This window comes from Ambystoma mexicanum, chromosome 5q (genome assembly GCF_040938575.1).
Source record: "Ambystoma mexicanum isolate Mex_15411 chromosome 5q, UKY_AmexF1_1, whole genome shotgun sequence".
Taxonomy (NCBI): Eukaryota; Metazoa; Chordata; class Amphibia; order Caudata; family Ambystomatidae; genus Ambystoma; species Ambystoma mexicanum.
Window position 1 is genome coordinate 422,533,021 of NC_090933.1, and position 21,262 is coordinate 422,554,282.

A 21,262-nucleotide genomic window follows, 5' to 3' on the forward strand; every position below is an offset into this window, starting at 1 on the left:
GGAAGTCTAAGAGACAACCCTGTGTTATTGCACGCAAGGTGCGGTGTAACACACAAAAGAAGGGAACTACTGAAGTGGTGTACTCCAGAGTCCACAATCACAAAAACAGGTAACAAACACATGGCAAAACATGGGTAAGGGTGGGGGGAAAAGCTCATACTCTTACCACGTGAAAAAAATAAACTCCAGAAATCCAGCAAAGCTGCTGGGGAACTCACTAGGTGAGGGAAATTAGCCATAAATGAGAATTCTCCCTAACATGGAGAACAGCTCAGCTGGGAGAGCGGTATCATAGATGAGGAATCCGTGGCAGGAAAGAATCCATTCGAATGTATACACTCTAAACTTGAGGGTGACTTAGTATTGTATGGGGATAACCCTCCATGATGTAAATAAAGGTGTATTGGGTATACTATTACTTGTTGCCAGGGTAGATAGAGCTGCATTGTGAGCGCTCTGATACAAATACATAAAAGTATGAATAGAGATATACTGTAATAGCTCTGAGGGTTCCTCAATACTGTATGGACATAACAGTACATGATATAAGTGTAGCAGGGGTGCATTTTGAGTGCTGTAAGGATGCCTCAGTATGGATATACTATTATATGCTGGAAGTGTGTATGGTGATGTGTTTTGAGAGATTGGAGGGTGCCCCAGTACTTTGCTTGCAAAGTCTATGCCCATGGATGCTATACAATAAGGTACACAGCCTAGGCGCTTTTAGGCCACTTTGGTGGTGACTGGGACAGTAGGAAAAGTGTGGGTGTTAAATCTGTGCAACAAAACCCTTGAAATTCAGAGGATGTGGGAACTCATGACTATCTTAACTCGGCGCATTCCCATTGATGTCCCCCATCCATGTCCTCCATAATGCCATTTTGTATGTCATTATGAATCCCTTCTCTTACAATATGTATGTGCTCATTGACTTGGCAACAGAAACACGCAGAGTTAAGCTAGTTATGACTTGCCACATCCGCTGAATTTCAAGGATTTTTTTTTGCGTTAAATATGCGCAACTTAACTAAGGGTTTTTCAGTGAATTTCAAGCGTTTTTGTTACACCACAGTTTATTCAAAGTCACTGTACATGTTCCACCTTTATGTTTTCATGTTGCTTTTTTCATTTTGTTTAAGTGTGTATGACTTCACAAAGAAAACCTTACATATATATCATACAATTATATTGAAAACTCATTTACGTTACATCAGCAATTAACATCATAGAACTATCATAAAATAATTTAAAATCACCATGAAAGAAAACATATATAATAATAAATATCCTATTTAAGACAAACTACTTCAATTATAATCAGCTAAAGTAACTCATTTAAGAACGGAAGAGCCATTTTCCAAACATGATAAGATAGAGGCCCAGAATTGATCAGACTGGATGCTAGTAAAATCAAGAACAAACCGGTCATAGCTTTTTCCAACAATATTTAACAAGATACAAGCAACTAGTAAGGACATTTCTGGCGATTTTTATATGTTTATAACACATGCAACATAATCTCTGCTCATGTGGAAAGTTCAGCCATGGCCCTGTATATTCAGATGTGCTTAAGATGTTAAAATGCAGGCATAATATGCATCTTTTTTAGACAATTACTTCAAAAGTTCAATACATAGCTATGTGGCACACCAGGCTCAAAACATTGACGAGCATAGTCACGCTCGCAATTAACAGTTTTAAATTTTAACTTTCTCAGCAATTCATAAGAATTTTCCTTAGTTGGAGGATCAAGGCCCACAGCCTCTAATAATTCTAATGAGGTCTACTTGAGCTCCATGTGGGCGCTATTAGTGTCGTTCTTAAAAGCAGTTGTGGCAATAAGGCTGAGAAGAGAGCCCCTTTCTCCTGCACTCGTAAATAGCTTAATGCAAAATTTACAGACGGTAGTCCGAGCTCCATCCTGGCAGCCTCAACCTGAACAGCTCTAGGTGAACCAAGAAACAAGCAAAATAATGTACTCTCTATAACCCCAAGCCAACATACATGACTTACCTGGATTGCCTCTAGGCCATACAATAAGCCAGGAAGAAGACGGATACTATACATCTACAGAAAGCCCTGTATAGAATGTCCACATCTTCTGGACAGAAAGATCTTGATGATTAATCATTTTTTAATGATTTTATTCGTCATACAGTTATCATAATAGGTACATTACGGGTGATTTTTATAGGAATTATGAGGTAAACATAAGATTTTACCACCTCTATGGACACACAATCAACCTTCCAGTTAAAGCAGTTGGTGCGTCCAAGCTTATTTCCAATTACTATTATCTTAGTTTTACTGAGGTTGATTCTTAAGTTGTTATCCTCAGCAAATACATGTAAAGCCGCAAGAGACCGCTGCAGTCCTAGGAGAGTGTGGTCTAACAAGACCGTGTAATCCACATAGGAGACCAGGGTACGTGTTCATTACCTATTTTGGGTGGGAAATTGTGGCAATTCTTGAGGGCCTCACCAATGTCAGCAACATATAAGTTGTATAAGATGGTCACCAAGACACACCCTTGTTTAAAGCCAGAGTTTGTGTCCATAAAATCAGAGATAAGACCCTCCTGATTTAATCTAACTACCACTGCAGTGTTGATATACATCTCCTTCATGAAATGTAAGAGTAAAATCAATTCCCCAATTATTCAATTATTCAATTTGTCCCAAAGTCTCAAGCGCTTAAATTCAAACACACTTAAGTAATCAATAATGCATAAGTATAGCCTGGTGTCAGGATTTCTATGGGTTTCTGCAATCAAATACTTCATGGCCCATACACTGTGAATAGTGGAAAGACCACGCCTGAAACTTACTCAAGAGCCTTTTTTCTTCAACCCATTTGTTCTATTTAAGTAGGAGAAGAGAAGCCAAGATTTTACTGGTGGAGTTGGCCATTGCAAGTAATCTCTAATTATGAGATGTTATCCTTGACCCCTTTTTAAATGCAGGACTCAAATTCGATCTCTTCCAGCTATAAGGTATAGCACCCCATTTGAATATGGATGCAAATATACTATATAGGATTTGGGTCCAGAGCTACAGGTTTTCTTTGATAACAATGTTGGCTATGCGATCGGAGCCGGGGGCTCCCAATCCCTTAAACTTTAATATAGCCTCAAGGATATCCTCCATACCAAACCCTGTAACTAAAGTGTTAATGGTGCCTTTATTAGTATAGGGCTCATAAATAGTGGCATGTACTACTCTCAGGGAAGAAGTGATATTCTCTGAGGTATAATTACCCAACTCTTCAAAAATCATTGAAGGATCGAAGTATAATTCTTTGATATAAGAAATCCAATTAGATTTGGAAATAGGGTTCACCTCTATGGGATTATTAGTGCCCCGGTGTGTTCTATACATAAGCCAGAATTTATTACCGGATTTCAGAATTCCAAAAAGATATTTCCAATTGCCATTATTTTAATTATATTTATATGCTTTAAACCATTGTTTATGCTTTAGGCGTAAACGTGCACTCAAATGAGCCTTAACTTCATTGCTAATAAGCTTAGTTTTCTTTACCTTTGGAAGACCTTCGTGGCTGGTTTCTTCCAGTGCAACGACCTTCATCTTTCCTCCAAGTCGAGATCTTCTCTTCCCCTGGACAACGACGAGACTTGCATCCGCTGCCAGGAACAACTGCCACCGTTGGAGGATCCTTCCCACTTAAGGTACCATGTCCCGCCTGGCTTCCCTTGCCACCGACTGTACAGGGTAGATTTAGCCCCTGGCTTTCGAACCTGGGTTAGCATGGGACACCCTGGCTAAACTTTTCTGAGCCTCTCTAAACTCTTTTCGAACTCTCTGCAAGACTGTCTAAGCCTAGTGTAACTGTGTGATCTTGGGCGCATTTGGCCTCTGCTCTCTTTAAGAGTGGGCCCAGCCTATGGACTTTGGCTCACAAGTGACTTTTGCTCTTCTGCCTTGCTAATAGTGTTCCTAAACCTTAGAGTGGTGTACCTTTCCTTATTCTGTCTTTTCCCCTCCCTTCTTCATAAACTTATTGGAGTGCCATCTATTGTTAAGTGCTCACCTCTTTATGGAAATAAGTGGTGTTAACTAAAACTTATCTGATAAGGAATAAGGGTTGTATATATTATAATAGTAACTGTGTTTAGAGTGTTTTACAATAAGAGTGCTGGAGTGTTTCAAACCGTGTGTTTCTAAATAAATAATTATATACTTTGATACCAAAGCTCTGGTCAGTGTTTGCTTGTATTATTGTGTCTGAGTGCCTATTGTGTATACTTTGCATACTGCCTAACTCTTCTTGAGGGAAGTCTGACTGCTCAGCCACAGCTACCAGGTAAATCTGGGTGGTACAGACTGCTACCAAGTGGGTTTACTGCTAACACCTGTAGTCCTAAATATTTTGCAGTGTTCCCAAAGGGAACTGCACAGGTTTCTGCCTAACAGTCGTGGAGGAAGGTTCGAGTTACTGCACTACCCAGGGAGGAAACTAGGGTGCTGCCCGACAAATGAAAGGTACGCTCCTTTAAATCGCGGTCCGGGTGGACAGGTGCCTGGCTATCCGGTCTCCAACTACAGGGTACTGGCGATTCGACCAAGGCAGGTCCGGGAAGGCGATTGGCAAACTGGTTGGCCCCACAAGCTCAAGAAAAGAAGGCTCTTTCAGATGAAGATGATCTCTCGTTGTGTGGAGAAAAGTGGTGAGATGCTGCAGCAGGGCTTCACCGGTGGTTCAGTCGTTGCAGATGGCTTTGGCTTCTCTCCTCTTCGGCTTCTTAGTTCCAGTGGCAACGTCTTGCCCTTCCAGTCCTCAGGACCCTGATTTTATGCAAAAAAATACCCATTCATGCAGCCTAGCTGCCACTCACACAGTGGAGTGGTCATCTTGGCGGGAGACCCTCCAGCCTATCAGGATAGAGTGCAACATGGGTTGCTGAGGCAACCCTGTCCAGGGGTCCTACTCCCCCTCCCACACAATGGTCCCACCCCAGACTCGGCGGCGCCGAAAGGAGGGCTTCTTGGCAGAAGCCCGCCAAAAGGACGAACAAAGGATCCCCGACCTGGGTTAGGAGTTTAGAAAAAGACACGAGAAAGAAGTTACATTAAAGTTCTGGCAAATAAAACCTACCGGAGTAAAGTTAATATTAAAATACACCAGCGGTATGTTAGAGGCTGTCAGAAAATGTGGTAGCCTCGAACAATGGGAAAATCCCATAGGAAAATATTTGCGGTTGAATATTTTTGGTAGTAACCAGTGCCACCAGCCAGAAACCTTTGAGAGAGGGACTGTACGGTACCCTCTCGAAAATGAACACCAGGGAAAAACTATTAACCCTTCCCAGTACTTCCATAGTAAGATGGGTTGTACTGGTTTAGTTCACAAAAATTGACTAGTTAAGTCAATGGGGACTTTACATGCCCTGGGAGACAGTAGTCAGTCCCGGGGTATGGAGTCTATGTTTGGGGGTCGCTACGATACCCCTGTGTCACTGCACGGAGGGTGCTGTGTAACACATGTGAATAAAGATGGTTCCTATGGCGGTGAGTGAGAAAAAGAGTCTCACTCTTAGCAGGAGAAAAAAACAAACCCTTCAAATCCAGCAAAGCTGCTGGGGGACTCTATAGGTAAGGGAAATTAGCCATAAAATGAGAATTCTCCCTAACAGATGTCAATGAACCCAAAGTTCTCACCCTCATGAAACAGCTCAAACCCAACTGCAAAGGTGAGGTATGCACAGCCACCATCATCAAGGATTCTGCAGTCACCTTGGCGCCGTTCCTCGCCGCCTTCATAAATGCCTCCTTTGCCTCAGGACTGTTCCCCCCCCATGCCTCAAGGAAGCTTGGGTACGGCCACTGCTAAAATAAAACTCACTTGACCCTGCCTCCCCCAAAAACTACTGGCTTTAACAACAGTCCCCTACCTTCTAAAAATCCTCGACAAAGCAGATACATACATAGAAACCAATCGCATTCTTGGTCTATGTCAATATGGCTTTCGCCCTGGTCATGGCACTGAATCTGCTTTGCTTGACTTTAAAAATCAATCATAGGAGATTACGGACGTTGGTAAGCCAGCACTACTACGCCTCCTTGACCTATCAGCTGCATTTGACTTAGTGGACCACAAAGTTCTATGCCATCACCTCACCGCTTCAGATCACTTTTCCCCCAAAGCCAAAACCTGGATCACCTCATTCCTAGAAGGAAGATCCATGAGAGTGATCACAAACGCGGCTTGCGCAGCCCCGGTCACCATCCACTGTGGAGTCCCGCAGGGATCTTGTATTTCACACACCCTCTACAACATCTCTACAAAGCCACTATTTGACATGTTGGATACCATCGGCATAACCTACACCAACTATGCCGATGACACCCAAGTCCTCCCCCCGTTTTCTGGTAACTACGAAACAGACGCAAAGGCCCTTATCACAGTCTATTCTACCATTCAGGCCTGGATGGCGCCAATTGGCTCTGCCTGAATGGTGACAAAATCGAAATCCTCCTAGTAGGTCCCAAAGGAAACCTTCAACAAACTTTATAGTCAGTAAAACACGTTCACAATTGACAACATACAGACCCCTGTCTCCTCCTCCGTCAAGACCTTAGGAGTCTACCTGGATGCCACCCTATCTATGTCACGCCAAGTCAACGCGATTGCCTCCTCAGTTGTGTATTACACTAAGCTGATTGATGCAGCCAAACCATTCCTATCTACAGAGAACTGCCTCTATATTGACAGAGCAACAATAGGCTCAAGACTGGACTATTGAAATGTCCTTTTCGCTGGCACCTCAGCAAAAAAAAAAAAAATGAAAGGAACTCCAAATAATCCAAAAGCACGCTCTCCGAGCTGCTCTCAACATTCCCAAAAGAGAACACATCTCTGCAGCAAGACTTGCAGCTCACTGGCTCCACGTCAAAGAACGAATCCTATTAAAAACGCTTGCCGATACTCATAAGTGCATCACTCAAGCTGCCCCCCCCACCTCTCTTAGAAAGTAGTCAGAGCTAGCTCCCTCAGACCCATCAGAACACCATACTGCCACCAACTCACTATCCCCATAGTCAAAGTTGCCAAAGCAGGCGGTGCCAGCTTTCCCTTCATTGCTGTCAGGCAATGGAACTTATTGCCACTCACCATCAGAAAATAACCCTCACACCTTGCATTCCGCAAATCCCTCAAAACCTGTCTGTTTGACTAACCTCACACACCCATGTCTTTCCTCGCCCATGTGCATTCATGCTCTCTGTAACCGAACATTCTATGTACATCCATTATGTTATATTACACCACTGCTTTTCCTTACTCAGGTATACTCGTGTTCACTGTAACCCATTGAACTATGTACATCTCCGATGTTTATGTCTTACCTTTGTAACAAAGTAACCTACCTACCAATGTAACAGCGCCGCAATGCCCACGGGATGTCGTACCCTATACAAATAAAACATTTAAAAAATAACACCTGCATCCGTGCCTACAGATCTGGAAGCAATCCCCCTGAGACCCCCGACCCTGTCCTGCCCATGAAGCAAACTGGGGACACTTGTAATTCAGGGGAAGGCAAACTAACACAGGTCAGCAAAACCCCCCAAAGCTGGAACAGGGGCAACAAGGAGTGATTGTGCAATGCCCACTCGTACGTGTTGAACCCCAAGTGGCTCAGCTGGTCCGCTTGTGCATTGTGGTCCCAGCGAGGTGGACCGCCGAAATCCAAATCCCCTCCACAAGGGTCCATTCCTAGATAGATACCGCCTCCATGCGGAGGAAGGGGGAACGGGTGCCACCCTGCTTGTTCAGGTACAACATTGTAGTAGAATTGTCCGTCCTGACCAGAACAGACCTGCCCCGGATGATGGCCAGAAAAGCCTTGAGGGCCAGGCCCACTGCTCTGAGCTCGAGCAGATTGATATGCAGGAGGGCTTCCACCAGATGAGATGGGGCAGTAGGAGCGGTGGTCTTGGGATTCTGTCTGACTAAGAACCCGTCTCCGGATCCCAATTGGCCACCCGGTGGAGCTGGAGGCGCCTCATCTTGAAGCGAGCATGCTGTACAGTGAGCACGCAGGAGGCCACCAGACCCAAAATATGCTGGCACCACAATGCTGAGGTGGTTGATCTGGCCAGAAAATTCCCCACCGTCTTGCGGAAGGACAGGAGCACCTTGGTCATAGGGAACTCTCGTTGAACCGTAGTGTCCCAATGTACCTCTAGGAAGACCAGAATCTGAGCTGGGTGCAACTGTGACTTCCTCTGGTTGAGGGAGAACCCCAGCAGATGAAGGACATCTGCCAGTCTCTGACAGGAGTGCAACACCCCCTCGGGCAAACCCGTCCTCACCAACCAGTCGCCCAAATAAAGATACAGATGATGGCCCTCCAAGCGGAGAAGGCCCGTCACTGCATTCATCAACTTCGTAAAGACACGAGGGGCCAAGTTTAGGCCAAAGGGTAGCACCTTGTACTGGAAGTGGTACGACAATCGTGTACTGTTAAGACGAATTTCTGAACTCTGACCGAATGGGCAGAGGTTCAGAAGGCCAGCCTAGCTTCTTGGAACAGGGTAACCTTCTGGACAAGTCAGACCAATCAAGGTAGCATTGGCGGCGGTCATGACTAGGTCTCAGAAAGGGTGAGGGGGTCTGAAAGACCTCAATGAGCACACAGACTAAACAACACTTACAAATCACTTCCAGTCAGGTGCATATATGTTAAAAATACAAATACATTTATTTCAAGGCCTCAAGGTTCAACACAATGATCATCACAGTAATACATCTATGCTAACACAATCCTATCAAAATACACATGTACACAAGACCAAAGGGGCCTAATTAACGAAACGGGTCCACAACCTAAAAAGGAAAGGAAGCAGGTAGTGCAAATAGTCTTTAGACAGTTCTGCATTAAACACAATCTTAACTAAAAGGCAGTCCAATCCCGAAGATGAGAGGAGCCTAGAGCTCAAATGTACTTGCGCTGCTGGCGCACGTGGTAGTGCAGAAGGGCGAAACAGTCTTTTGTAGGGCTGTAGCAGCTCAGGAAGGTGGGTGAGGTGATGCAGAATAGGTTCCCACTATTTGTGGAGGGTCTCCCCTTGAGGGCAGAGCAGGTTCCAAGAGTTTGGAATAGTTCGCACTAGCAGTGGAAAGGAGAGGGGCCCTTATGGGCCACTCATACATAAAAAAGGTTGGATGTGTTAGGGGCTACCGGTAATGGTTGCAATTACTCACCGACCCCCGGCGCACTCCGGACCAAACTTGAGCAGTCGAGTCCAATTCCGTTGCAGGTTCAAATGCGGCAATCTCGTGGCTCTTCAGCTTTCAGTGACGAAGTTACAGTGTTGATTCCCAAACGGAACAGTGGCGATTTCTCTGCCCCTGGTGGATGGATCAGGCCAGTTCCGCTGTAGCAGTCTTCAGGGCACAGAGGATCACAGCTGTAATGAACTTGCAAAGTTCATCACCACGGCTGGGCGACACGGTAACCGCGTATACTCCGGTTCGGGTGCTCTCTTTTTGCTCCAGACCTGGGAACGCCAAGTGTATGAAATTCGGTGTGAGAGTGCCGTGAACACACAGCTTGCGATGTACCAAGTTTCCAGGGCCTCCTCGAAACGGCGGTGGTATCAGAGCAAAGGTCCTGTACAAGCTGGTCAGCCCACTGGTCGGCCCAGGGACACCTCCAAGAAGTTTTACTTGCAGGGTTTGATGAAGGTGCCGAGAATAGTTGCTCCCACTATTCCAATGGGTCGAAGCGTCTTCACAGACTTTCTATGACAACCAAATGCAGAGGGGTCCATCGGGATGACAGCGGCCTCAGGGTGCCAAACCTTCCAGTGGATCACCAGCTGTTCCTCGACTCGACTTCTTAGTTTCAGTATACTTGCATCCTATCCTTCGTTCAGTGAGCACTCAGATATCGAAATGGTATGGGTGTTTGGAGCCTTCTCTTATCCAAAATCTCCTTCGCGCCAAAACGAAGAGGACCCAATGGGAGATCTGCTCACATACAGGCATACCATACGTGGACCAATCATGGACCACAGTGGTCCCAGGCATTCACAGCACACTGGACTCTCTGGCACCCAGGAAGTGTATTGGAACCAGACAGTCCAGCCCACATCCTGGAAGCACACACACGACGCATGCAGAAGACCAGGAAAGCATGGCGTTTCGCGGGAGAATGCATGCCCAAATAAGGACTGACCAGGGTCGGCTCGATCTGGGGAAGGTGAAGGGGCAAAATGGCCAAAGGACAGGACAAACAATCTTGTGGCATGGCCATTTTGGAGCCAGGCCACCTATTTGTGCCAAACGCGGTAACCGCGGTTTACCTGGCAGGAAAGGGTTAAAAATATATGAAAAGGTAAGCCGCCACCAGCCCTGTATAGGGAACACCTGCACTTCTCCTAAAATATCCTTCGAGAGAATCTAGGGCCTTTAGAAATGACAGGAAGATCCAAGCGCACTATACTGGAAGGTACATTGTGCATTTGCAACATGTTGCAGAAAAGTTGCAACACTGACAAGGACTAAGGGAAACAAAGTCTCCTAGTACGGACTGTCTTTAAGGGCATGTCAGTTTCCCCATAACAAAGAGCGAAAAGCCCAGGGGAGTGCAGCAGAAGGCTGTGCTCCTCTGGCAAAGTCAGGCTATGGTGTCTAACAGCAGCAAAAAGTTGGGGGTTACACAACTGGAGGGAAAATTACACATGAAATGGAAATCATTCCTAACATGAACTGCAGAAACCTCTGATGTGGTTGGTAGATGGGTACATGCAGATACACATCCTGGAGGTCTAGGGAACACATCCAGTAACCTGCACACAGAGACTCGGCTATGGGCGCGGAAGGAATCATCTTGAAGCATTCCAGCAGTAAAGACAGACAACCCTCAGGCCAGCCCGGTTGTTCGTGGGTAGCGCAAAAATCTTGGAATAGTACCCAGAGCCCCTGTCTGAAAGAGGAACCGGTTCTATTGCATGCATCTCTAAGAGCGAGAGGAACTACTGTAAAAGAGCCATGGACCCGATCTGACGAAGAGCAGGAGAGGATGGTAGAGGAAAAGGAAGAGGAAGACTGAAGCCCTAGAGACTACGGATAGGATCCACGGGTTGCTGAAAAGACGCTTCCAGGTGCCCTGGAAAAGAGCCAAACCGCCACCCCCAGAGGCGAGCTGTGTTCATCGACCTTGACGTCACTGCTTCTTGGCGTTGGAGGCTGAGGGGGTAGCGGAAAAACTCAAGCAAAGTTCTATGCTGCTTCCTCCTGTTGTCGCTGGGCGATCTGTCAGGCCTCTGGGTCCTACGATCCCTAAAACCCTTGAAGCAGGAAAAAGCGCAGGGTTTGATTTCGTCCTGCCCTGTGGTTGAGGGAAGGATTTCTGTTCAGGCTTTGTCAGGATGGCCAAGGACTTGGCGGTTTGAGTGGAGGTTTTCTTCTTCGTCAACTCGTCATCCGTTGACGAATGACAAAGGTCCACGCCCTGGAAGGGCAGTTCTAGCATCCGCTTTTACACGTCAGATGAAAACATAGTGGTGTGCATCCACAACGCCCTTCTCATCTTGACCCCAAGGCACAGCCCTTTGCTGGCTGTGTCGATGTGGGAGACCAAAGATTCCATGAGGACCTGTGTAATTTCCCGGGCATAAGCCAGACTGGCCTTGAAGGAAGCTTGCTTGTCTGAGGGGAGTTCGGGAAGAAATTCTCTGAGCTCCGCGCCCATCTTCTGATTAGCGACAGCCAAGAGGGCGTCTGCATTGACTTGCAGCAGATGCAGTCCTGAGATGGAATAACAGCACTTTCCTAAAGACTCGAGGACCATGGTCTCCTTGGAGAGACTACTGGAGGTGGCTCCTGTAGTGGAAGATGAAGAAGATGGTTTAGACTATAGGGAAGCCGCAGCCACGACTGAAGAATGTGGCTGCGGGTGGGAGGCCAGGAGGATTGGCTCCCTGTTCGTCAGCCTGAACCTGCTGTCCAACTTCTTGTTCATCTGGGTGTTGGTCCTGGGCTTGTCCCAGACCTTCCACGCCACCTGCAGGACCTCCTTCTGGAGGGGGATGTCAGACCAGATCGTGGTGTGCTTACTCAAGACCTCTGCTACCACTCCGGACTTCTGGGGGCTTCCTCGGGCAGTGGGACCCCCCCAAGAACTCCACCAGGCCTTGAGGGCTGTCATGAAAGGCCTGAACGGCTGATGAGGGCTCATCATCCTAGCCATCATCATCCTCATTGCCCTCCCCCTTTTTTACAGACCAAGGGGAGTCCGAGGCCTGGGACAGAGGTGCCCTCATCTGAGGGGAATGCATGAGGAAGAGGAAGTGCTTGAAGAAGCGGTCCTCGCTAGCCGCCGGGTCCCGAGGGGCCTTCCTCCCCTCCTGGTCAAAGCGTCGAGGAGCCTATGCTGTGTAGCTGTAAGGCTGCAAAGGGTAGATGTATCCCTGAGGAGACCATAAGTCTATATCATACAACCCGCTGCCGCCTCCAGAGGGAAGAAGACTGGGATCATCCAGCAGGGCCCATTTGATGGGCTAGAGCACTGGCTAGCCCGGAGTCAGATCCAAGATGGCCGCCGGCCTGACAGGATCTGCCACGTGCCGTTCCATTTTGAAGCCTTACGCCACGCCCTGGGCAGGAGGGCACGAAGGAAGAAGGGGCAACTAAGGGATTTTGTGAAGGAAGTCATCCCACAGGCAGCACCCTCCCGGACCTCTCCTGTAGGGACACCACCTGTTCCACCAATGTTGCCGGTTCCCCTCTCCTGGGCCCTACTGGCCATTCAGACCCCTGCACCACCTCCTGTACCACCAACAACTCATCCTCAGCAGCTGTTGGACCCGTCTTAGGCTTTGTATTTAGGGTGGGGGACCCCGTGGGCACCTGTGTCCCAGGGCTCGGACTCCCCTCGGTCTGTAAAAAAGGGGAAGGGCAATGAGCATGATGACACCCAGGATGATGAGCCCTCAGACATGCGAGAATACACCTTGGACCTTGTACCTGAAGCAGAAGCATCAACCTCAGATCACTATAAAAGGCGCTGAGTCCTTGGCTGGCTGAACGGTAGTCTTAAAGCCCGACTCATGACCTCGGAGCAAGCTCCGGTAGGCAGGACGCCCTCAGCCCCTGAGCCGGTATTCATGCTGGATCATGCCGAGGACAGACTCTTGGAGGTGGCAATGGACGATCCCTTACCCTTGGGGTCGAAGAAGAGGACGAACTTGGTTGCCCTTCCGAGGACAGCCTGGTAGGGCCAATGAGCTCTTTGGCTTGGGACCGGTAGCCTTACAGGCCTTGGGCCTGCCAGAGCCGGAATCCCTATCCGGGGTAATCCCAGGAAAGGAATCGCTGCGCTGCAGAGCCGTGATGAACAGAGGGTCTACCTTGTCTTGACGAAAGGTCCTAGAGATGAAGTCCTTAAGATGGGGCAGAGGAGAAGTGTGGAAGATCTCCCTCCACTGTGACAATTGATTCTTCAATGCCCTATGACCGAGAGCGCTGCAAGCTGAACATGCATCCCGGCAATGGTGGGGCCCCAAACACTCCAGACAGAGTGCACAGGGGTGCGAGGCTGGGAACAAACAGTCGCTTGAGCACATCTCGTGGATCCTCCTGCACCCGACATGCGCCAGGGGAGGCGAGGCACCGAATGGAAGTACAAATGAGATTGAAAAAACAGAAAGGGGAGCAAGTGGAGAGCTGAAAAGGTATCTGCACTGGCTGCCAGGTCCGACACTGTTCGTGCGGAAAGAGGGACTGAGGTGATAAGCGGCAGGCGGGACTGCAGCAGAGCATTCCTGCACCCCACGCGCTATACTTCATTTAAAAGGGAAGCTCAATTTTTCACTGCCAAAGGTTCCAGAACCGTCCCCATGTTGGGGGACGCCCACAAAGGTGGATGGGACATATGAGTATACAATAGGGCAAACAAGGCCACATGTATATTCTTTCATGTTAATATGTGTTCTCTCACCAATGTATAGCCCACCTGAAGGAGGACCTCTGGCTCCAAGCTTGGTAGCCCGCCATACCACATTAAAGCCATCCATGACCAGTGGTCGAAGTTTAAGAAAAGAAGTAGTGGAACTATGTACCCTGCTGGCTTGCTTCCACTCCCCACAAACACCTCGCCACACCCACACGCAATACACACACCCAGACACTTGCACTTGCTGTTTAAGGGAACGTTCAGTGCAGTGCACTGAAAGTGCAAGTTTCAAATTCTTCCTACACTTTTATTTTAAAACAAAACCATTCCGGAACGATTTCTTTTTAAAATAAAAGTATAGGAGCTGTAAAAGGTAATTTAACAAAGTAGAGGAGCACCGCTCCCGCTCACTTCGACCACTGTCCATGACATGGCCATCCCTTAACCAAGTCTTGTGAATCATAAAAACACTGAAAAGATTGCAGTATGGCCTGGTAGACCGGATTGATTAAGAAAGATCAATGCCCCCTACGGCTCCATGTGAGCTAACCATATTGTTGCGTCAACAGAAGCGATTTGCCATCAATACAGAATACCATTGTGCATGCTCTTGTCTATGTATCTCTAAATGTGTTTTACTAGGTTGCACAGATAAGAGACTAAGGGCCTCATCACGAGTTGGGTGGTATCCCGGCGGTATTAGTGCTGGGATACCACCCGGGCTAATAGCATTAGTGCCGGATCACGGGTTTGGCGGCAGCGCTAATTGCACCCAAAAATGGGAATTTTCCCAGCACATTTACCACTAGCTCAGAGCTGGGGGTAAATGCAGCCAAACCCGTGATTTGGCAGATCCTTAAATGCAGCAGTAATAGCGTTAGTGCCGCATTTAAGGGCTACTGCCAAACTCGTGATAACCCTGTAAGTCTTTCCATATTTTGATGTCAACAATTATCACAATGTAACAGATCCTCCCTGAGGTCGGTCTGGTAGGCGTTTAACTCTTGTATACTGCCTGCAAACCATGATATCCAAACCCAATTTTAAGTTGACACATGAATAATATGTAACTCAATGACAATAGGAGATATACATTCTTGCAAGGCCCAGTTCTTCCCACTATATTAATCAGGTTGCTCAACACAGCTAATGTCAGATGTTGTGATGGCTTGTAGTTGGGGAACATGATGTAATAACTGCAATACTCGACCCTGATTCAAAAAAGGACTATTGTTGGCAGGGAACAATTCCACAAGTTTAACCATTGTCCCTAACCAAAAGGCACTTACTGAGTGACTTAAAGAAAATGCCTTATCATAGTTGATGGGCCCCTGAAAGGGCCCAAGACTTATTTTTCCCCTCTCTATCTCCAAGAAGGCAACAGATATCACATTCTATGATGGGAGCACATACAGCCCCTCTGAAGGCTGGCCTGGATTTTAATAGAGGGATCAATTGGCTCATTACGTGCATTTCACAAATTCTTGTTAGTTCCCAAAGGAATGGTCATAGGATCACAAACTCCATCCTTATTGTTTACCTGTATCCATTTGTCCAAAGAACGGGTCATCCCAGCTGTAAGATTGTTCTTGCAAGGAGCCTTACTGCTAGGCTTAGTTACCAGCTCCAATTCAAATCTCTCATCATTGCTTACACCAATCACGTTGTGCGTATTGGTAATAGCTAGACCAGCAGCCTTCTTGTCTTTTTTATGGGTCTCCTTCAAGCTCAAAGAGACAAGTTGAATGCCATTCATGGGCTTATTTGGCTTTCTTCGATTATTTCTCTTCCGCCTATTTCTTTTGCATTTACCAGTCAAATCCTCATGGCTATCAAGCACGACATCCTTCTGTGAATTCGTATTACCATCCATCATCATAGCCGATGCCACTGTGGATATAAGACTATCACATTGTACTTGCACAGATGACTCAATCTCATGAGAAGTGCGGGTGGAACATATGGAAATACTATCCCATTCCGATTCTTCACCTCGCTCTTTATTTACTTCCGTACTATTCACTAAAACATCCATGAATCTTGAGTTCAAATTGTTCTTTCACCAGGGAGGAGCATAGACCAAAAATAGCAGCCACAGTTACTGCTATTGCATTGAGACTGGAAGTAGGTAGAATCTTCCCTGCCCGATTTACTATTTATACTAGCCGAGCTATCTGACTCACTCATTGAGTCCTCCAATTCTGATGCGATCCATTCCAGGTCTGGAGAGGTGGAAAGATCAGTACCCAAGATGTTATCCTAATTGGCACTAGTATCGCCAGGGACTGTGAGACGAGAATATCCAAGTGATTCCCGCTGTAAGGTGGTGAATAAGTTGATCAGTGAATTATTGTCAACCACAGGAATCAGGCGCATCCCCCTCCCCTACGAACACATTATTTCCAGGTGGAGCCATAGCTATTTGCACAGGAAAAAACCCGTAATTTTAGATTGATCAGAGATCGGACAATCCACTTTATCATTTTTTGTAGAGTTGGCATTACCACACTCAAAGAGTCATCGAAATGTGACTCTGATTACGTTTAGTGGAGCCTCTCTTCTTGCTCTGCAGTTGGTAATAGGGGTTTTAGCGGGCTTTTCTTATAAATATTTAATAATGTGCGATTCAGTAATCGTACTGCATAAAGCACACTGCAGAAGAAAGTCCAGCTTAGTGAACGTCTTGACACGCTCACCAAACCTGCGCTCCACTACCTCGGTATTTACCTTAGCAACCTTACTTTCCCCCCCTCTTACTCTGCACGCAAAGCCGAGTCCGTGAGTCCCAGAGGCTCTGCTAGTCCTGCTATGGAGTGCAGCACAAACAGCATGCGTAGCAGTGTACGAGGAAACTCTGAAAGATCCTAACTTCTACCAACTTCAAAACATGGAGTTACTGTGCTAATCGCTCACATCGAGCAAAAAAGAAAAATAAAGGCAGCTTTTTCATATCTGAAAAACCTTGCTGATGCATTGTGGGGCAGATATATAGCTAACATTTTGGGAAAAGGGGACACCCCATTCTCCATCAAATATTTTAACAACTACTGGATGGAATAACCCCAGGCCCCTCCAGGAAATCCAGTGAACGCTTTGCGCCAAGATGTTTCTTACAGGGTCCAATTCCATCCAGTGTTTTTTGCTGTGCAGACATTTTGACTTTCTCTATGGGGAAATGAATAAGAGTAGGTCGAAAACAGCGTTTTTTTGCTTTCGTAATAACCTTTTCATTTTCTGACTAATCTTTCCCAACAATTCTAGTCTGGGGGCCTGGGACAAACCTTGTGTTTGCAAAATATCAGCCAAATCCGTTATGCAAGTCAAAAGTTATTAGCAATTAAATTCCTGGTTTCTGATGGAACTTGATACTCAATGTAACTATAGTGCGGTGAATATAAAATATAATTATATTTATGGTCAGTGTATTTATAAGTCTATAAAGAGGTCAGCGTAGACTAAAGGACTTCTAACAGGCAGAGGCGCACAAAGGGAGAGGAGAGAGAGAACACATGGGCACAGGGAGCTAGAGAAATGGGACCTGTGTGAAAATGTCCAGGGATAGGAGTGCAGGGTTTTAGGTGGTCTTGCCTTGAAAGGCTTACTTCCCCTTGGCCGACTAACCTACCAGCTTACACTACACACACACAAACCCTTCCCAGAGCGTGACCACATATCTAGCCATTAACACATCAACACTAACTGAACCACACTTAAACTCTCCTCTTTACTCCGATGACACTGTCCTACATCAGTGGCTAACCAGACCCAAAGCGCGGTAGTCTATCAGACATTGGGCTTTTCCCTATGGATACGGAAGGAGGAGCTATACTGCTGCCCCTGAAATCAGTGGCTGTACAGTGGAGCCCGGCACCAAAGCTGCTGCTTAAGTGGTTTGGGGAAAGTGGGCTTCTATCAGCAGGAGCTCAACAACGCAGTGTGCAATGTGCCTGAGGCTTACACCGGCATCACCCTAGTGGGATCCAATACCTACAGCTCAGTCTGGCGCAAGAGTCGGCTTCTGTGAGAGCACTAGGGTGACCTGATCTGTGTAGAAAGAGAACTTTAACTTATCTTTGTATGGGACGCCCAGCGGTGGGAGACAGGTACAGTGGCTTCAAGTGGAAAGTCCTTTCAGGCATGGTGTGCTGCAACAGCACTGCTGAGTCAAAGTAAGAGATCTGCTCAATATCTATTGCATGCGACTGCACTTCATTTACTGTGCGCGTACGCTGAATGTAGCACTGTGCCCCATAGAACACAACTGAGTCCCGCGAAAAATGTGGTCAAGCTGTCACATAGGGCCTCATTACGAGTAGGGCGGTCAGGATACCGGGTACCGTTAAGGAGACCGGTGCCGGTAATCCCTTAACGCCCTACTACGAGTTCCCTTAGCAGGTCTCTCCTTCATCGCCTGGTTTTACCAGGCGTTTTGGACGGGACCAGCTAAGGGACTTCAGAGCTAATAACAGTACCGCAAATTGCGGTACCGTTATTAGCCACTTCTCCATTCCCATTGAGCCCTATGGGGGCTCAAATGGGAATGGGGAATGCTTTTTTCAATGGGGACTTACCGGTCTCGCAAAGGTCAGACTACACCAGTAAGTCCCCATTGAACAAGACCGGTGCCGGTACCGTTATTGGAGGCAGTCATGGCGCAAATAGCGCCATGACTATCTCCAATCTGGGAATGAGGCCCATAGTCTCTACTGCATGTATGTGCAGTGCATATAAAGTATAGCAGAGCCCTCATCTGTACACGGTTGCCGTAGGGGTTCAGACACTTGTCATTCCCACCACAAAACTTCTTATCCCCAGAACATAATCACTTCTCTGAGCTTTCCAACGTGATGAAAAGCAGTCTTTAGAGATGTATATTTTTCAAATAATCGTTAAATGAAAGCAGAGACCTTAAGGAAGACTCCTAACACTTCAACGTAAGGTAAAAATCTGACGATGGCATCCATCGGAGGAGCTATTGATAAGGATGCTTATTGGCAGAGGGGTAAATTACCCAAAACAACACAGAGAACAGTAAAGTAATTGCATAACTTCATTTCAAATGAAATTGCTTTAATGTTAGAGGATTCCCAGCCTGTCAACGGAAATATTGAAATAGCTTGTGACTCTATGAAAGATCGAATGCTGGAGAAGGTTTGGTAGAGGCCTCCTGTGCAGAAAAAAAGCAGTATCATGGCTAATGTGTTGCATATCGATCTCGTAGACTCTAATCTAGCACCACTAATAGCAGACAGACACACACGCATACTTACCTGAACTCTAACCAAAGCAAATACGAACATCACATAACAACCCTTCGAGAATTAAAATTGTCTTCACATCCAGCCTGCACCACGAGCAGGTTTTACTGCATCATGGATCAGGACAAAGCTACCTTGCACATGAAAAAAATGCCTGCCTGTCTCAGCATTTTGAGCACAGCACCAACTTCACAAGGTAGTATAATGGAGATTGTCCAACTATGAATACCTCTTACCCCTCACACCTGACATTAACATTGCAAAGATCTCTATGGCTCCAAAGGTGAATCAAACACTATGCCGTATTAAGCAGCATAAAAAAACTGGTTTAACCCTTCATCATGAGAAAAAAAAGAGGTGTAATGGTCATTTTGGTGTGTCCATGTTTTTCTTGAAGAGTGACTCAAGATTGGTAGTCAGGGGGTTGAGGCAGGGTTAAGGTAACAAAAGCTTGATAGGACAGCCTGCAAAAAAATAGAACATTAAAAAATAAATATTTTGCATAATTATGGTTGGACAGTATAGTTCACTTATGGTACATGCCTTCTTTTTATGGAGAAAACATATCATGTTGGACTGACCTGCACAGAATTTGCTGGCCGTGGCGCTATTCTCCAGAGTAGAGTACTGCCGGGAATAACATGTACACTTTCAGAATCCGGTAATGGCATTTCATCGGGTTCTTCTCCAGTTCCTGCCTGCAAAGTGCATACTTCGATGAATAAGAGAACAAACAATGGTCTTTGGCTTCCAAGTCCACCAAAGTAGTATCATCACTTAATCTACTGTCATGTGTGGAGATGTAGTACAAGCTGGGGACCTGATGACATTTTTGGTTGCATTTTCTTTCACATCATCAATAAATAAAATAATCTTTTCTCCTCTTTCTAGCCACCTAGCAAAAAGATAGCTTTTCCAGTCCTACAAATGAATGATAAAAACATCTTATATTCAACTAACCCCATACATAGAGGAGCATTTCAAATGCATCTAAACACCCCATATAAATCCCCAAAGAAATCTGTAACCATCAACCATGATTATTTTTCTTGCAAGTATGTAACATGTTGGTCATTTTGTACAGAACAGCCACAAAAGCTGGTTCCCAAGGTTAACATATTGGTCTTTGAAGGAACAATGTTGTAGTGCAAATAGGACTCAATGTTGAAAAGTAAATCACTCTTAGAAGTACTCTTTATATTCACTACATTAATAGGTTAATACCACCAATGAAACGGGTCTATACAATTTGTTTGAATGTCTCATCAATCCACATCTCTTTCTTACAACATCCCCACTCACAACACTGCCATGCTTACTTCCAGCCCATGAAATCCCACCCACTCGTACCCCCAACAACAGTCACCATTATTAAGGGTTTACCAGTTTTTCAATCAGTACTCACTCATAGGTTACTACCAGGGTCTCACAAAGCTTTCTGGTAAAAGTAGGGAATATAGAGAGTTCACCCTCGCATGCCACTGTGTTTAAGATAGCATAGCTACAGGAAAGTAACTTGCTCCCCACTTTTGACATATGTGTAAATGAGTATCCAAACGTTAAATTGTGTTTAAATACGAGAACTTTCACGTTGACAGCCCACACCCCACAATAATCTCAGTCAATGATTCCCGCCCTGGCGCCAATTCCAAACTTCACAGCCATACTAACTTTGGAGTGATTCTCCCATAGGTTCTTTTGGTTGTGCCATTGAGATCAGGGCTCGCCCTCCTGGGGAATGTCTACCATATTTTCCACGCTATCGGTTAAAGCCAGCCACGGCAGGCGTGGCCTTGGTGGGGATTCGGGCAATCACGAATGTCTGAAAACTTTCTATCCAACCTTTTGGACTGAGCGTGTAGGCTTCTGTTACAGCCTTTGTGCATCCCACTTCTGACATTATACAGAAAAATGGGCAGCACAACAGTACCAGAGAATTTGATTACAAAGGGTTTTTATTTAAAACAAGATTCTTCGAAACATCTTAAAAAGTCTAGGCTTAACTTCCAATGTCCAGTCAACTTTTGGACTCTAGGGTTTCCTACACACTGCTTTTTTGTCCACTTCTTTTGTGTCCATCAGG

At 46.1% G+C, this 21,262-nt stretch overlaps 1 protein-coding gene across 9 annotated transcripts in view; it reads right to left on the reverse strand.

The window, feature by feature from the left end:
• OSBPL1A (oxysterol binding protein like 1A) overlaps positions 1 to 21,262 on the reverse strand; it is a 2,815,351-nt gene that overhangs the window by 400,853 nt on the left and 2,393,236 nt on the right. For all 9 annotated transcript variants that reach the window (XM_069620918.1, XM_069620915.1, XM_069620919.1 and 6 more), the window contains one exon: positions 19,761 to 19,877. In XM_069620918.1, coding sequence (XP_069477019.1) covers positions 19,761 to 19,877 — 117 coding nt within the window. The remainder of the gene's footprint in view (positions 1 to 19,760; positions 19,878 to 21,262) is intronic.